Source organism: Ahaetulla prasina, chromosome 3 (assembly GCF_028640845.1).
Source record: "Ahaetulla prasina isolate Xishuangbanna chromosome 3, ASM2864084v1, whole genome shotgun sequence".
In the NCBI taxonomy this organism is placed as follows: domain Eukaryota; kingdom Metazoa; phylum Chordata; class Lepidosauria; order Squamata; family Colubridae; genus Ahaetulla; species Ahaetulla prasina.
The window spans coordinates 42,576,842-42,595,504 of NC_080541.1; the positions used below are offsets into that span (position 1 = coordinate 42,576,842).

The following is an 18,663-nucleotide window of genomic DNA, read 5'->3' on the forward strand; positions in this document are numbered from 1 at the left end:
TATATCAATTTGATATGATGAAGGGAAAAATAGGACAGGAACGGTAGGCACTTTTGTGCTCTTATGCACGCCCCTTATAGCCCTCTTAGAAATGGGGTGAGGTCAATAGTAGACAGTTTTTGGTTGAAGATTTTGGGATTTTGAGTAGAGACTATGGAGTCAGGTAATGAGTTCCAAGCATTAACAACTCTGTTACAGAAGTCATATTTTCTGCGATCAAGTTTGAAGCAGTTGACATTTAGCTTGAATCTATTTTTTGCTCTTGTAATATTGCGATTGAAGCTGAAGTAGTCTTTTATAGGAAGGATATTGCAATAGATGATTTTGTGTGTTAAACACAGGTCATGTCGAAGTCGACGGAGTTGTAAGTTTTCTAATCCCAGGATTTCAAGTCTGTTGGTATAAGGTATTTTGTTGTTTTCGGAGGAGTGAAGAACTCTTCTAGTAAAATATTTCTGGACTCTTTCTATTGTATTTATGTCAGAGATGTGGTATGGGTTCCAGACGGATGAGCTGTATTCAAGAATAGGTCTGGCAAATGTTTTGTATGCTCTAGTTAGTAGTGTAGAGTTTTTAGAAAAGAAGCTGCGTAAAATTAGGTTTACAACTCTTAGGGCTTTTTTCGCTATGTAGTTGCAGTGAGCTTTGGCACTAAGGTCATTAGATATGAGAACTCCAAGATCTTTGACAGGGTGGGGGTCATCAGTTAGGTAATGTCCATCAAGTTTGTACTTGATATTAGGGTTCTTTTTTCCAATATGTAAGACTGAGCATTTGCTGGTTGAGATTTGGAGTTGCCAAGTTTTAGACCAATCAGAAATTAAGTCGAGGTCTTCTTGAAGGTATTAAATAGTTTGACATCGTCAGCAAAGAGAACACAATAACTTGAGATGAGGTCGCAGAGATCATTTATGTATAGTATAAAGAGTGTTGGTCCAAGAACACTACCTTGGGGAACGCCACTTTTGACAGGAACAGGATTAGATATAGCGTTGCCAATTTTGACCACTTGTCTGTTTGACAGGAAGGCATTTATCCAATTGTGAAGAGGTCCCGAAATGCCGTAGGATTTTAGTTTGAGGAGTAGTTGTACTACTGTACTACTGAATCAAAAGCTTTGCAGAACTCTATGTAGATTGCATCTATTGCTTTTCCTTGATCAAGGTTTGTAGTCCATATGTTTTTGCAGTGGAGAAGTTGTAGAATACAAGACATTTTTTTTCTGAAATTAAGTTAACAAAGTTAACTTAATTTCATTTTATTTATTAATATTATTTATTTATTTATTTATTTATTAACAATTTTTTCTGAAATTAACTTAACAAAGTTCTCACTCAGTAACATAAATTATGGGCTCAATTGTGGTCATAAATACGATAAATAAATAACTGGAGGACTACCTGTATTTTTATTTTCTTCATGGCATTTAACATACCTATTTAAACCCAGTTTGGTCTAGTGATTAAGGCACCAGGCTAGAAAGCAGGAGAGTGTGAGTTCAAGTTCTGCCTTAACTATGAAAGCCAATTGAGTGACTTTGGGCCAGTCACTCTCTTTCAGTCCAACCTACCTCGCAAGGTTGTTGTGTGGGGAAAATAGGAAGAGGAAAGTATGTTTGATATGTCTGCAGCCCTGAGTTATTTATAAAAATAATAGGCAGGATACAAATAAATAAATAATACATAGGATGGAATTTACTGCTGGTATTGCAGATTATACATAAAAACTATAGTTCAATCGCAAACATTTTTTGTGGTTTTTAGCTTTTTGTTCTAATTATTTTTTTCAACTGAATATCACTTTTCAACACCTCTCAGCAGAGAAATCAAAGTGTTCCCTAGAGCTATATCATGAAAGTTTCAAAGTTGAATCGTAAGGTATCTTCCGAATTCAAGTCACCATACAATATCAGAATTCCTTATGGCAATTCACTCTGTTGGAATATTCAATCATTAAATTATATTCATTCATTCTAAAAGTGAACTTGGATTTATTTATTTTTTATTTATTTATTTTTCGTATTTTTATACCGCCCTATCTCCCTAGGGACTCAGGGCGGTTAACAGCCAAATAAAAATATACATATAAATACAGATAAAAACATCCATTAAAAAACTTATTATAATTGGCCGAATAATTAAAATGATGATAATAAAAATAATAAAATCCCCATTAAAACCAATTCGAATTTAAAATCTAGTCCAGTCCTGCGCAAATAAATAGATGTGTCTTAAGCTCGCGGCGAAAGGTTTATAACAATCTAAAACATTGAAAACATGTTATAAATGCAACATCAGCCTATTGTACCCTGGAACATTCTTTTGTGATCATTAGTAACATATGAGCATAAGATTAGATAACATACGTGCATAAGAGCCTACCATGCCTACCATTCCTGTCCTAATGTTCCATTTGGTTGTATTCACTTTGCGTGTTTATTTCATGCTTATACTTATATATATTGTTTAGTACGTGCTTGACAAAATAAATAAATAAAATAAAAATAAATATCAGTTTGGATGTAAGCTCAAAATAACTTTCTAACTTCTCTAGAATTCTATTAAAAGGAACCATTTTTATATCTGACAGATGAAACATTTTGAAGATCTTATAAATGAGGAGGATCAGGAAGGATGCACCCCTTTACATTATGCATGCAAACAAGGCGTACCCCTTTCTGTGAATATCCTTCTTGAAATGAAAGTTTCTGTATACTCTAAAAGCAGAGACAAGAAATCTCCATTACATTTTGCAGCTAGGTAAGACTGAAAATCTTTTCTCGTTGACCATTTTCTATTCCAAACTTTATCCTTAATAACGGGACATGTATCTTTCATACAGCTATGGACGAATCAACACGTGTCTTCGACTTCTGGAGGCTATGGAAGATACTAGACTGTTGAATGAAGGAGACAAGAAAGGGATGACACCTTTACATCTGGCTGCTCAAAATGGACATGAGAAGGTAGTCCAGTTTCTCCTAAAGAAAGGTGCCCTCTTTCTTTGGTAGGTAAATTGCAAGATTCTGTTATTATAGCCTATCTCAATAAAGTACAGGTCTGATCTTTCTGTGGGTTTGACTTCCTGGTCTTTACACTTAAGTATGGCTGACATACATCCGGCCCCCAACTACACATACTTGATATACATATGTTTATAACAATCTGAAGGACACGGTGGCTTAGTGGGTAAGACGCTGAGTTTGTCAATCGAAAGTTAGGCAGTTCAGCGGTTCGAATCTCTAGTGCCGCGTAATGGGGTGAGCTCCCGTTACTTGTCCCAGCTTCTGCCAATATAGCAGTTCGAAAGCAGGTAAAAAATGCAAGTAGAAAAATAGTGACCACCTTTGGTGGGAAGGTAACAGCGTTCCGTGCGCCTTTGGCATTGAGTCATGTCAGTCACATGACCATGGAGACGTCTTCTGACAGTGCTGGCTCTTCGGCTTTGAAATGGAGATGAGCATCGCTCCCTAGAGTCAGGAACGACTATCATGTATGTGCAAAGGGAACCTTTACCTTTATAACAATCTGAATTATTAAGGAACAAATTATTCAGGAAATACAGTCATGTGAAAAAGAAAGTACATCCTCTTGAGTGTCATGGACTCAGGACTTAAAAACCATCTGTCCCTTAGCAGTTGTTAAAAGTAGGTTGTTTTTAGCATTGAGGTTCAAACACCATAATTATTTGCCACTTCTTGTATATACCATATTTTTTGGAGTATAAGATGCACTTTCCCCCACCAAAAGAGGCTGAAAATTTGGGTGCGTCTTATACTCTGAATGTACCTTTTCTAAGCCTTTTTTCAGCCCTAATGAGGTGCTAGCGAGTGAAGTGATTTGCCTGCTCCCCTCACTCAACTGTGCTTTAGAAGCATTTTTTCAGCCCTAACGAGGCACTAGTGAGTGAAGCATCTCCATGCTTTGCCTGCTTTTCTCATTGCTTCTCTCTCCAAAGATCATTAGAAGATTTAGAAGCTGTTTTTTATCCCCAAGCAAGGGATAAAAAGTACGCACATGGGGTCAAAACCAACAAACTAATGTTCTGAAGCTGACCAGATTAAGGACGCTAGCCATACGAATACTTAGTAGGCAGATTTCCCCCCCCCCCCATATTTTCCTCCCCAAAAATTAAGTTGTGTCTTATACTCTGGTGCGTCTTATACTCTGAAAAATACAGTAGTATATGTTTCTTCATGCACGCGCGCGCACACACACACACACACACCTGGACTTATATTCAATTGTTATAACAATGTGAGAATATTTTATTCTGTGTTTTTTTTTTCCATAAGTGATTATAAAGGCTGGACAGCTTTGCATCATGCCGCTTTTGGTGGATATACTCATACAATGCAGATTATTTTGAATACTAATATGAAAGCCACTGATAAAGTAAATGATGAAGGGGTAAGTTTCTCTGTAATTTTTAGTTATAATGGTAACATTATACTTTAGTTTTAGGTGCTATGTTGTTCAGTGGGCTCTTACATAATATTGGAACTCAAAGAATGTGTTTCAATTGTTATTATCTCATACTTGCAAGGGTGCATGTAGCCTTTACTGAAACAGGAGTCAGAGATGGGTTTTAGCAGGTTCTGACCAATTCTGGAGAACCAGTAGCATAAATTTTGAGTAGTTCAGAAAAGCGGTAGTAAAAATTCTGACTGGCCCCGCCCCCATCTATTCTCTGCTTCCCAAGTACCAGCTGATCGGGAAGAAATGGGGGTTTTGCAGTAACCTTCCCCTGGATTGGGGTGGGAATGGAGATTTTACAGTATCCTTTCCCTGCCATGCCCATCAAGCCATGCCACGCCCACCAAGCCACGCCACGCCCACCAAGCCATGCCACGCCCACCAAGCCACGCTGACAGAACCAGTAGTAAAAAAAATTTGAAACCCACCACTGACAGGAGTGCTTTCTATCACTTGTCTTTATTCTGGGTAACTTAGGGCAAAACATTGTAGTTGCTTGTCTTTTTTTTTTTGGCAAGATGGCTATGTGACTATTTCCAGTTATTTCTATTATAGCCTTGTCTAGAGAGCTAGCTGTTCACATAATGTGTTTGAGAAAAAATAATATAATAAATTGATGTAAATCACTTATATTAGAAAAAGTAGCCTTTCCAAAATTGAGATGTTGTATATTTATTAACTTAAGTCATTAATATCAGAGCTAATAGTACTTTTACAATCTCCACAATATTATTTTCTTAGCTATTCCTACAGTCCAATATAACCAATATGCCTGCAAAATAGTCAGATTCCAGGATTTTGCAGTAGAATTTAAAATAACGTTGACATCTTTTAACTTGAAAGCATTTACCCATGCTTATATAGGTTACTCTATTCTTTCCAAAAGAAACCAAAACTGGATACAACCAAACTATATGAGTTAATATATTCTCAATTTTTTAAAATTACTAACAGAGAAAAATCAGCTTTCCTCTTTTTGAATACACTACATTATTTGAGGAATCCGATCCAAAGTATTGTAGGCTTACATTGCCATTGTTGTATATGAGGCAAACAAAATTCTAAATCTGATTGTTGTTGAAAGTTCTTAAAATAATACTTATAAACCACTGTAATTCTGGAATGTCTTAACACATATTTTTAAAGTGGAGTTTTTCATAAAGTTAAAGTTAAATATTTAGAAGACTCAGGGTCAAAATGTAATCTTTCTCTCAGTATGCCCCAAATATATCTAGCTACTTGTAAACTGGGGAATTTATTTACTGTACTGTATGTTGATTGGAATAATAGCAAATATTTTAATAAAAGATACATAATAACTTTCAAATGAAGCCTCCAGAGCTTGGTATTCACTTAAATTCTAATTCCTCATAAATATAGCAATAGCAATTAAACTTATATACCACCCCATAGTGCTTTACAGCTCTTACTGAGCAGTTCACAAATGTCAGCATATTTCCCCCAACAATCTGTGTCCCCATTTTATTGACCTGGGAAGGGTAGAAGGCTGAGTCAACCTTGAGTTGTTAGGATTGAACTGCTGGCAGTGGGCAGAGTTAGCCTGCAATACTTCATTCTATCCACTGCACCACCATGGCTTGATAAATGTTCAATTACATTTTTGGAAATATGGTAAGATAAAACCTCCTTCATCAATTTAGCCAATAAGATTCTTGGTGCCTGTCTTTCCATTTATATTTTCATTAAATATAACTATGCATGAAATACCTATTTGGAACGAAAATTGGGTTACCCTTCAAACATATATCAACCAAATGTTATAAATTATGATAAGATTTGGCAACACCCTATCAACGTAATGAGCTTTTTGTTTATCTATTAATATCCATAAGAATAAGATTTCACATCAGTTTCCAAATATTAATAATATTTTTGGTATGTAGTTAACTTTTTGTAAAGTACAACAATGAATTTCCTGTTTATCAAAAATGAAATGTTTGAATAATTGTTCATTTATTAGAAGTAAATGCTATTCAGTATGCACAAAAATGAAGCTACAGATCATATCAACAATTCTGAGTTTCATTTTAAAAAATGGGTTTCAAAATGAGTCTCTGACCCACCTTCCTGCATTTTGTGGACATTCTGGAGGGATTGTTGCACAACCAAGCAGCAAAATGAATGAATATCCTTGCATCTTGATGTTTACAGCTTGAAATTTGTCAGAGGAAGAGATAGAAGCAGAGACAGTGATGTACCAGAGCAGGGGTCTGCAAACTTGGTTCTTTTAAGACTTGTGGACTTCAACTCCCAGAGTTCCTCAGCCAGGTTTGCTGGCTGAGAAGCTCTGAGAGTTGAAGTCCACAAGTCTTAAAAGAGCCAAGTTTGCAGACCCCTGTTTCAGAGGAAAAAAATTACAGCAGTTTTAATTCCATGTGATGTTTGTTTCATAGAGTAATGGCATTATTTTAATGAATTGTTCTTGGGGTGCATGTGGGGAAAGAACACAGCTCTTCATCTTGCTGCCAGAGAAGGCCACGCAAAAGCAGTGAAATTACTTCTTGACGACAATGCCAAAATTCTCCTGAACAGAGCTGAAGCTTCTTTCCTTCATGAAGCCATACACAATGGCCGAAAAGATGTTGTAAATGCTGTCATTTTACATAAAAGGTAAGCCTTCATAAATCTGTTTAGGAGTTTTCTCTCTCTCTTCTAAAGTACTGGTCACTCTTCCCAGTCCTGTGTCATTAGCTGATTCCCTAAAAGATGACTAGCCACTCTGTGAAATCCAGTCCTATCTAATTCCCATCATAAAATGAGAAGGTGGTCAAGAGGCCAACCACAACTTTTACTTACTAGTGAAACATCTACTACGGAAAGTCAGAGGTCCTGATATTATATTTCTTCCTGACCCAGGATATTTTTCCTGACCCAGTGCAGAACGTTATATTTATCTCTGCTAAATTCTATTCACTGCAGTGAAAGTTAAGTTAAACATGATTCAGCAGTTAAATGGAGCTACCAAAAAGACAAATGTTACCTTCTGTGCAGTCAACATCTGAAACATCAAGTCTAGATCATGTGCAGCCATTTTGCATTCCACTCTGCCCTGGTTGAACATCACTTGCAGTATTTAGTCTGGTTCTGGGCACCACAGCTGAAAAGGATATTAAATAAGTTCAGATGAGAATTACTAAAATGCTAAGGGACCTGGAAACCATGAAAAATGGTTGAAAAGTCTTTAGTCTTCAAAAGAAACAATTGAAAAGAATTATTTATTTATAAAATTTATCCACATTTCAGTTTTTAGCATATTCTTGGTGGATTATAGGTAATCAAACTAATAAAACAATAATTATAAAAATTATGTTAACATCAGAAATTATAATAAAAAATTAAACTCTATTGGTACTGCTGACACAAGTCAATTTCTGATGGTCTCCGCAATTTTTCCAGTTGCAGAAGGCCACTCAAGGAAACATGCTCTTCCACAGAAGGCATGTCCCTACTGAAAAGGTCTATCATATGCCCCTCCCTACCACATCCCGCCCCCCAAGATAAGTGAGGAATCTTAGAAGGCACTATTATAATCTTGATGGAAAATATTTGTAGAATTCAAAATCCTAAATTGTGTCTTATGGTTTCATGTTAGTTTTATATAGCATAAACTAATAAGCATTTTTCATTTTATAAGAAAATGAGTTTTGTGCTATATTTCAATATAGTGCCATTGGTATACAAATCAATTTAAAGAATGCACATCAGCTCTTGTTCAGACAGGCAGCTCAGAGTATTAACTTCCCTTTTTGAGTCAGCTTATTATACCTGTATCGGTTTTTTCACCTTTCTTGTTACATTTATAATATAGAGTATACTCACAAAGTGCTAGATATAGGAGTAGGAAGCCAATGTTTAGCTAATTTAAGATATTTTCCCTACATAACATATAATAGCAATGGTATGTCATGCTTGTATAACTATATTTATTTATTTATTTATTTATTTATTTATTTATTTATTTATTTATTTATAATTACATTTATATACCGCACCATCTCCCGAAGGACTCAGGGCGGTGTACAGCCAATATTAAAATACACATAACACTATGATATAAATATAATAAATAAACACTATTTAAAAACAATTTAAAAACAAATATTTAAAATTACTAAAACGGCTGAAGAACAATTAAAAACCCATTAAAATTTCGCTAACATACTAGGCTAGTCCCGCTCGGTGAAATAATAAAGTCTTTAGTTCATGCTTGAAGGCCCGGAGGTCGGGTAGTTGGCATAACCCCGGAGGTAACTCGTTCCATAGGGCTGGTGCCGCCACAGAGAAGGCTCTCTCCCTGGGGGCCGCCAACCTACATTGTTTGGTTGACGGCACCCTGAGGAGGCCCGCTCTGTGGGAGCGCACAGGTCGTTGGGAGGCAATCGGTGGCAGAAGGCGGTCTCGCAAATACCCCGGTCCTAAGCCATGGAGCGCTTTAAAGGTGGTAATCAGCACCTGAATTGCAACCGGAAAGCTACCGGCAGCCAGTGCAGGCTGCGCAGGATGGGTGTTATATGGGAGCAACATGGTGCCCTCTCTATCACCCGCGCGGCCGCATTCTGGACTAGCTGGAGCCTCTTGGTGCTCTTCAAGGGGAGCCTTGAAAAATAAAGCTATGACATACCACTTGTCTTCAAGAATTGCTAAGAACTTGCTATTATTATGCAACATGCTAAATATTGCCTAGCCTACTCATTTTAATTTTGTTATGACAGTGTCTGTAATTGAGCTGCACATCAACATTTTTGCAGTAATCCTTTTAAAAACATGGAAGTTCTGATTAGGTAGTGGCACGTGGCTGGTCTTGTCTGCTTTGGAAGCTAAGCAGGGTAGGGCCTGCTTAGCATTTGGATGGGAGAGAATGGCAAACCACTTCTATACTGTTGCTAAAAAACTGCATGGAATCACCCTGAACGGAACTTTATCCTTATCAAAGATACAGCAATGTATTTTTTCTTTGATCACTACAAATACCCATTCTGAACCGTTTCAACTTATTTTCTTTTTCAGATGGGAAGAATCTATAATAACATTTTCTCACCATTCTTCTATAAACAAATGTGCAATACTAGAGATGGTTGAATATCTTCCTGAATGTTTAAAAGTAAGCTTATATTTAGCAAGTAATGTAACTTTTAAGAAGATCAGAACTGGGAGGTTATTCCACTCCCCCAAAAATTAAGGCAGTGTCAAGCTACTTTCCTATCGTTATGAAAAAACAATAACATGGAATTCTGTCCATGAAATCCTAGGTGTTTTTCGAGTTCAATCATTGAATTTACAAAAAAGTTGTTTTTAATTTTTTCAATTTGTGACCCCATTATACCCCCAGTATGGGGAAATCTGGAGCTACAATCCAGTTTGGGGGACACTGAAACTATAATCCCAAAGAGGCATAAAGTTGGAGAAGACTGAGATAATAGTATTGTGTGAAATTAGCGTATATTTCTGTATATCCCTCTTCATGTTTCTTTTAATCCAACCTGTAGATATTCCTTACGCCATGTATAAGCTTTAATATGGCCTGTTTTCTTCTTACGTTATTGTTTCTATCAGTGACTGCATTTGTTAGTATGTTTTTAACATCACTGAAAAAGAACTAATTTTACATGTAGAAGTCCAAATCTTCTAATAGTAAAATAAAGAAGAATGATTCCAAAACACCAGACAATTCTCTTGGCAGAGAAGAATGAATGGCCATTTTGAACAAATCCATTTGTCAGGCTACTTTATTTTAATAATTCTAAGATATAATCACTGAATTCATACTGTTAGGTAGATTGACACAAATAAGAAATTTCAAAATCACCATTTTCTAGAACAAGGATCAAACTAATTTTGAAACACACTGATGAGTGTGTGTATTAAAACTTGCCTCCATCATTGTGCTATTGGCCATGGAAAAGCTATCCTAAGTGTTAATGGGAGTTTAAATTCTGGAGGCAATAGGACTGCATCTTACCCTTGTGAACAATAGGGAAAGATTAAGGCCTTAATGTTATGATTAAACTTTGAAATTCTAAACATGTCCTCTAACCTAAATGTCTCTAAATGCCACATATCTCTGTACCTAAAACAAATCTTTAATGTGCTTTTGAATATGAAAAATTCAAAACCACTTCAGTTTAGATTTACTTTTCATCATTCACAATGAAATGATTTGTTAAGAATTTGTTATGTCTCTTCCCAAAATCTCAAAAGCTTCAAACAAAAACTATCTACCATTGACCTCACCCCATTCCTAAGAGGTTTGTAAGGGACGTGCATAAGAGCACAAACGTGCCTACCGTTTCTGTCCTATTGTTTTCCTTCGTTATATCCAATTAATATAGTTATTACAACTCATACTCATATATATGCTTATATATTGTATAATTATTTCATACTTATGCTTATATATACTGTGTGACAAAAATAAATAAATAAAAATAAATAAAAAATAAATAAAATGATTGCATAACTTTGTTAGTAATTTTTTAAAAAACATAGAAATGTTTCTCTATTTTTGCTTAGTTGGTTTTAGACAATTGCATTATTGAATCATCTGATGAAAAAGGATCTAAAGACTTCTGTGTAAGTAAAATGCAAGCAGTTTTATCTATTAAGGAGTTTTAGAATTAATAAAGCATTTTGATGTACTAATGGTCCTATGATTCTTATGCAAGAAACATATAGTCATCTATTATATATTACATATTGTGTTTTAACTACTATTTAATTGGAATTCACTGAAAAAGATCAGTTGAATTTGCATATTACATTAAACTATAGCTTATTATAAATTAAATCCACAGAAACAAGCTTGTACTTCTATGCTCTTTTCTGTTCTCCTTTTGTGTTGAGTACAAAGAAGCAGAGTGAGAGATCTTCATATTATGTATGTATATATCTGTATGCATATATGCACATGTGTGCATATACGGTATAAAAATAAGTTTAAGAAGCAATTATATTAAAATCAATTAACCAATGTTGATTTAATTAACATTAATTGTTTAATTTTGAAGAATAGTTTACAGGATTGTTATATGACCATGATTTAAAATGACACATAATTGTCACCAAAACGTAAGTTAAGTTTATCACTATAGTCCAAAATGGAATATATACTGTCAATAGTAAATATTGCATCGAAATTTAATTCCTTAATTTCCCTGAATTGAAATTATAATATCAAAGTTTGTGTGTGGAGGTGCATGTGTGCGTAACTGTGTATATGTCTATACCCTGAATATATTTACTGAAATAATAAACTTTGTTGGTTCATATTTGCATAGATTGAATATAACTTCAGATATCTTCAGTGTCCGCTGAAACTTAAGAAGAAATTTAAAGAGAATGGGGAAATAATTTATGAGCCACTTCTTGCTTTAAATGTAAGTTATTCTTATGTGAAATCATACCTAATACTGTAGAGCAGAGGTCCCCAACCTTTCTGTCTTGGTAATCTGGCGGGGGGAAGGGGATAGTTCCATGCAAGTGGAGGGGGTTAGGGCACCTTCATGTGTGAGCATAAAATGGCCACTGCTCACATGATGGGAGATTCATCCATGGTCATCGCTCACCTGCCACTTGCATGGGTCAGTTCCAAACAGGTCATGGTCTGGTATTGAGTCAGGGTTCAGGGTTGGGGGGCGTCATGCTGTAGAGACAGAAAGTGTAATCTAGGACCATTTGAAATATTCTGTAAGGATCCGCTGTAATATCCTTAAATTTGCAGTTCAGTTCATTAGAATTGATTTGAGATGCACCTTTTCTTTCACCCCACCCCAAATAATCACATATTTTCAAGTTATCCATTCTGATAATCTAAATTGTTAAACTCATTTAACTGAGCAGAATGCATGCCTTACAATATATCTATTTGCTGATGTAGAATAGCTTTCATCTTTGTGCTAATACATATATAAATACACATTTTAAGAATATTATAAACTGCTCCACAATTAATAATAACCCCAAGTCATATTATTATTTAATATATATAATAGGTTGGATGTAAAATGACATATCTGTATTTTTTCCTATCTTATCCCAGGCCATGGTACGTCACAATCGTGTTGAACTGCTTAGTCATCCTGTTTGTACAGAATATTTACTTATGAAATGGTAGGTAGCCATTTGGGGGAAAAAATTCTTTCATATTTTGTTCTAATTCGGGGTCTTTGAAATCTGACCTCTTAAATCAGGTTTTATTTTATTTTATTTATTTATGTTGGTAAGATGGGCATCTTACAAATTTATGATTTATGGAAAGAACACATGAGATATGTATATATCCCTTAGTAACTAGCAATTGCAAATATAGTAAATATAAACATAATTATTAAAAAGATGTTCCAATTTAAATTTTATTTTCAGAGCCTCTCCTTGTTTACATTTCTTCCTGCTGAAGTAGAGAATGCTACCATTTATATTATGAAAGTCATACTAAATACAATTTTACTTTATAGGATGGCCTATGGTTTCCGAGCACATATTTTGAATCTGGCTGTGTATTCCCTTGGCTTAATACCTCTTACCCTCCTGATCACCAATTTAGAGCCAGATGTTTGTTTCAATGCAACACTTAAATATGGACCTTTTGATAATAAGGTATGGCTTTAATTCATTACATTGGCTTGTAGAATTTATCAATAATGCAATGAACTGGAACCTGGGATTAAGTAGCACATACAAATGCATTTGCTTTCATTTATTTTGTGATCTTCAAGAATCATTGTTGTTAGAACTCTGGAAAAGAAAGATCTTAATTTGATCTAGAAAAACAGTTCTTAAGTTTTTACAGTATTAGTAAATAGAACTGTAAAGCATTATTTCAAGTCTGTAGAAACATTAACATTTTAAAGTACATTCTGCTGCATTTATTGATTGATTTTATTGATGTGGAAACCACCTCTTTTCAGATAGATATTTTGGGACTTTCATGTGGAAGAGGTCAAAATAATATATGTTTCCTTTCAATATCTGCATTTACTTAAAGTATACAGCTTAGGAATCTAGGGAAGTCTCTAGAACCATTAGAACTCTGGATAAATATTTTAGTATGATCTTTCCTGAGGCTACCTTAGTCTTGATTGGACTCTAAATCAGGGATATCCTGCCATACTTGTCATTTCAGTGAAGTGAACAGACATATTCCAAAAAAAGTAAATTACAATAGGCAGAAATTAGGGAGAGATCAAGACTAAAATAAGTGTCATTAAATTTAAATTTGATTAATTGGGTTTATGTTCCTAACCATTAAGTTGTGTCCTTTTATAATTAAAAAGGACAATTTGACAACAATGTTTGGAGTGGTACTTGGGATTACACTAACCAATATTTAGTCTATTGGTAGTAAAGGCCTAGGCACACAATTGTGTAACCTTATGTAGGCTCACAGATTGAACCTCTATTCCTAGTTGTATCTGTTTGCAGACATTCAAAAAATAAGGTTTTTAATGGAAGCGAGGAAAGACCAAAAACCAAATAACTAAGATGATGCTTATTCAACATTGTCCCATATATCCTTGGTACTTGGTTGTTTTCCCACAGACATTCATTACCAATTTAGATAACATCATCAGTGGTAATAAGGAGTGGGATTTACTTTCATTTATATTCTAGACACTTTGTCAGTGTTGGTCACCAAGACTACTTCCACCAACCTAAACCTCACTCCCTCACCAGCATTGATGATGTTACCTAATTTGGTAATAAAACATCTGCAAGAAAGGTCCATGATCACCTTGGACCTTTCATTTCAACCCTGAGCTACAAATGTTCTTTTCTATTGCTCCATGCTGTTTGCTACAGTTGCCCAGCAATTTTAGAGGGAATAATGCTTGTATATTATGGATAAAACAAAAACATCACTTTGGGAGAAGTGGTGAAACTTACATTGCATGTTATGTTGTCCCTTACAGCATATTTACCGTGTAAGTAGCTGAGTTCACATAAAATGTATAATAAGGTTGGTTAAAGACCTGACTCTGTATTTACACAACATGTTAAGGATTTTGACTACTGTCTTCCATAGCTTCCATGTTATACAAATCCTACTTGGATAATAGTCAGGGAGTTAATTCACTAAGCTGAAGAAAGTAAGAAAGAATCCCTGTGGAGTTAGAAATACCTCATAGGGTAATAGGTATAATTTATTTCCTCTGTACTTGGAGCCGGAGCCCAGGAATCCTTCTGCCCTCAGAAACCTCTCTTCTCTCCCAATAAGTATATTGGGTGATATTGGGGAATTTTAGTTTCAGTCTTGGAATACAGTATAATAGTTTTGGTTTAGAAATTTGAGCATTGTCAACCTACTTCTATTTTTCTAAGGAATACTTTCATGATTCTGTATTTCTGTATTTCTGCAATATTTGTTAATAGCGTAAGATAATCTTTTACCATTTGGCACCAGACTTCAGTTTTCAAGTTTATATATTATCTCTGATTACTAATAATGCAAGATACTGGGCAATTTCCCCATCAATATAATACATTAAAAGCAAAATGAAAATTGTTTTCCATTTACCCATTAATATCATTTCCTGTTTTTTTTTTCTCATTTCAGGATTCAAACTTCATTAAAGTTTGTATGTCTTTAGTTTTTATCATGAGTTTATTTGGTATCTGCAAAGAAATAATACAGCTATTCCAACAGGTAATTGCTAATGTTGTGGCTTTTATTTAATATTATTATGTGAAGTATTTTATGTGCAGTTAAACATAAAATAATGTTTTATGAAGAAAATCATTATTCATTATGATCTTTTTTTTCTGTGAGTGTGTTCCTTGTAATTAGTTTTTTACTCCTAGTAATCTTAATTTGCTTAGAAATAATAATATGCTATATGATTTTCTTCCTTTGCAACAATATTAATACTTAACCTTTTTATATCTTAGAAATTAAACTACTTGTTGGATTATTCTAATCTTCTTGACTGGACAATTTATACTACAAGTATCATTTTCGTGTCATCTTTATTTGTGATGTTACCAATTCGTTTACAGTGGGACTGTGGTGCAATTGCTATACTCTTGGCTTGGACAAATTTCTTGCTCTATTTACAAAGGTAAGTTAGAACCTGCAAGAATGTAGTTACAAATTAATAAATTGTTCTATATTAGGTTTTGAGCCACTGTAGAATGATTTAAATTCATAGGTTTTTATAAGTATAGAAATGAATGTGTCTTGTTTTTAGAGAATGGTAATTTATATTTCAAGAATATACAAATAACATAGCTTTAGAACATTATGAGCCTGATATGATATCTGAAAATTGAGACCTAGGTGCTGAATAAATAAAGTTGCTAAAGTAAAGTTGCTGAATTTAAATCAGATTAGTTTCTAATTGTGTGGGATCAAATCAAATAACTGTGTTCCTTATTAAAGCTATCCAGTTTATCTTAAGCTATGGTCTCCCCTTTCATGCAGTAGAAAGAAAGAAAGAAAGAAAGAAAGAAAGAAAGAAAGAAGGAAGGAAGGAAGGAAGGAAGGAAGGAAAGAAGGAAGGAAGGAAGGAAGGAAGGAAGGAAGGAAGGAAGGAAGGAAGGAAGGAAGGAAGGAAGGAAGAAAGAAAGACTATTTTTTATTAGAGACAAATTTTGAAGAATTATCCCAATATAATGGGAAAAGTCTATGGAGATTCTCATTCATCCAGGTCATAGTTGTCCCAAAGGTGCTTTTTCAAGAGTCAACTAGACTTTCTTGGTTTTTTTGAAAACATTCTGTTTCTTGAAATGTCTTCAAAGAAAAACAAGAAAGTCCAGTTGCCTCTCTTGAGAAAGTACCTTTGGGATAGTGGGAAAAGACAAAGTTAATCTCAATCCTTTGATTCATAGTTGTAGTAAAATTATTCCCTAAGGGACAGGAGGGCTTTTTCACTATGATACCAATTTTCTTGGGTGCAGCTCATCATACAAAGACAGGGAAGACTTCTAGATATTCACCTCAAGGACTTAATATAGTCCAGTTATTTTTCCGCAATGACACCCCAATGCTTATTAGACGTACATAAACAGGATAAGGTTATTAAAGCATATTGTACTTGTATTTATGTTCTCCAGGAACTACCATTTTTCTCAACTAATAATGAAATAATAGTGAGTATAATTAGAGGCCATTGTTAGCCATTATCTTTCCCATTACTATATAGCAGCAGTTTTACGAAAAATACTTTAATTATTCTGAATCTTTTAACATTCAGCTAAAGTACTTTAGTTTCTCACATTACAACAAAAGGAGAAAAGTCTTCAATATTTCTTCAGTTTGAAAATGTGAGATTTACAGCATACATAAATAGTTACCATAACCATTACATATTTTAATACAAGGCAACCACACTGGCGTTTCCACCCATGAGGACCAGATTCTGTTCCCATAAAAGACAAAAGAGAATGGGGACTGAATCAGAATTAATGAAAAAGCACAGATACTAAAATTAGAATCTTCTCTAGAAACATTTCTTGGTTAAGGAATTATAAAGACAAATAAAATAGCAGGAATTTTTATAAATAGAGGACTTCTCAGATGCGTCATGTGATTAACAGATTAAGAAAATTATAGATACACCTTTTAAAATTCAATATTGTGTTTTCTCTTCCCAGATTTGAAAATTATGGAATATATATTGTGATGTTTTGGGAAATTTTGAGGACTCTGATACGAATCGTTATTGTTTTCTTTTTTTTGATGTTAGCATTTGGGCTCAGCTTCTATGTTCTTCTTGGTTCACAGGTTTGAAATATATTAAATACTTTACAAAATTATTTTAAAATAAAAATAATTTTATTAAAATAACTGAGTTGTTCAGTGGGATTATCACTTAAGACAAGTTAAATGTGACAGAAGAAGAGCATCTTGGGGCTGATGTTGTCTAGATCTTGCTGGATACACTAAAATGTGAGGGGGTGGATAGAAGAAACCCGGATTTGATTGATTATAAATCATCAAGTGGCTGTTAACAAAAACAAAGTTTCATTAACTCAGTATGATTGTACTGTTTCATGAATTTGAGACATGAATTTAGACAACATGAAAGTGTTTTTTAATAACTTTCATGCATAAACATACTAATGTCTATCACCTGATTTTAAAAATTCTTTTAACTAAAATTAATCAGAAATAAATCATCACTCTCTATTATCATATTTATTTTCTTAATAAATTCAGAGTTTCTAGGCGTCAAATAGCTGTTCATAGAAAATTAAGTTGTAGGTGACTACAGCTCACTGTTTTGTTGGAAATTAGATGCCTCAACATGCAAAGATAACCTGAGCCACAAAAAGGAGAAGTTAAATGATTATTTTTGAGGGTATCCAACTTTGCAAAATCCAAATGTATCTACTCTTTAAAAATAAAAATATACTTGTTTCCTACCAGTGATAAATGCTTGAAGATTAAAAAATTATATCCATGAATTTTCTTTGGATTGTTTAATGTGAGCACTGAAGACATTTAAAAATCTATCGCAATCTCTATTAGTCCTCTTAAATAGAAAATTAAAGATATATTTAAAAGAACATGAATAGTAACATTTGAGATAATAGAACACCTATGAAAAACCAGGAAATTATGTGTGAGTCTGAAAACAAAATACTATAAATTACTATTTTTCCTCTTTTTCCTTTTAGCAAACATATGGCACTCCATATCTTTCAGTAATGCAAACATTTTCCATGATGCTAGGAGATAACAACTACCGTGAGGCTTTCCTTGAACCAATGCTCGGTGATAAACTCCCTTTTCCATTCCTGAGTTTTATAATTCTCATTATCTTTTCTATGCTTATCCCGATTCTTCTTATGAACTTGCTGGTAAGAATTAACTATATTTAAGTTCAGATGTTGACAGCATTACTTGGAACTTGCATAAATTTATTTTATTTTATTTATTTTTTGTCTATGGAAAATAGATTGCTAAAGATGTGGAGGGAGCAGTTGCTACAATTTATTAGGAATAAATAACAGGCATCAGCAACATTTCCTTTTTGGCTTGTTGAGGGCAGAAATAATAAGGTCATGTATTTTTCCTAATATGGGAAGAATCCTCCTTTTAGCCCATTGCAGTCTATTCTGACTAACAAACATCAGCCACTGTCTGCATTTCTTAAGAGATTAATTAAAGAAATTTTAAAGAGATTGTACATGGAAATTTCTTCAGGCAAATCACACAGCTAGCTGTACCTGT

General features: G+C 34.2%; 1 protein-coding gene across 1 annotated transcript in view; it reads left to right on the forward strand.

The window, feature by feature from the left end:
* TRPA1 (transient receptor potential cation channel subfamily A member 1) overlaps window positions 1–18,663 on the forward strand; it is a 44,095-nt gene that overhangs the window by 16,383 nt on the left and 9,049 nt on the right. The window contains exons 11-23 of the mRNA XM_058176185.1: window positions 2,590–2,759; window positions 2,842–3,006; window positions 4,295–4,409; window positions 6,940–7,106; window positions 9,504–9,597; window positions 11,007–11,066; window positions 11,771–11,869; window positions 12,532–12,602; window positions 12,947–13,088; window positions 15,046–15,135; window positions 15,378–15,547; window positions 17,082–17,211; window positions 18,108–18,290. Of these exons, the coding sequence (XP_058032168.1) occupies window positions 2,590–2,759; window positions 2,842–3,006; window positions 4,295–4,409; window positions 6,940–7,106; window positions 9,504–9,597; window positions 11,007–11,066; window positions 11,771–11,869; window positions 12,532–12,602; window positions 12,947–13,088; window positions 15,046–15,135; window positions 15,378–15,547; window positions 17,082–17,211; window positions 18,108–18,290 (1,656 nt within the window). The remainder of the gene's footprint in view (window positions 1–2,589; window positions 2,760–2,841; window positions 3,007–4,294; window positions 4,410–6,939; window positions 7,107–9,503; window positions 9,598–11,006; window positions 11,067–11,770; window positions 11,870–12,531; window positions 12,603–12,946; window positions 13,089–15,045; window positions 15,136–15,377; window positions 15,548–17,081; window positions 17,212–18,107; window positions 18,291–18,663) is intronic.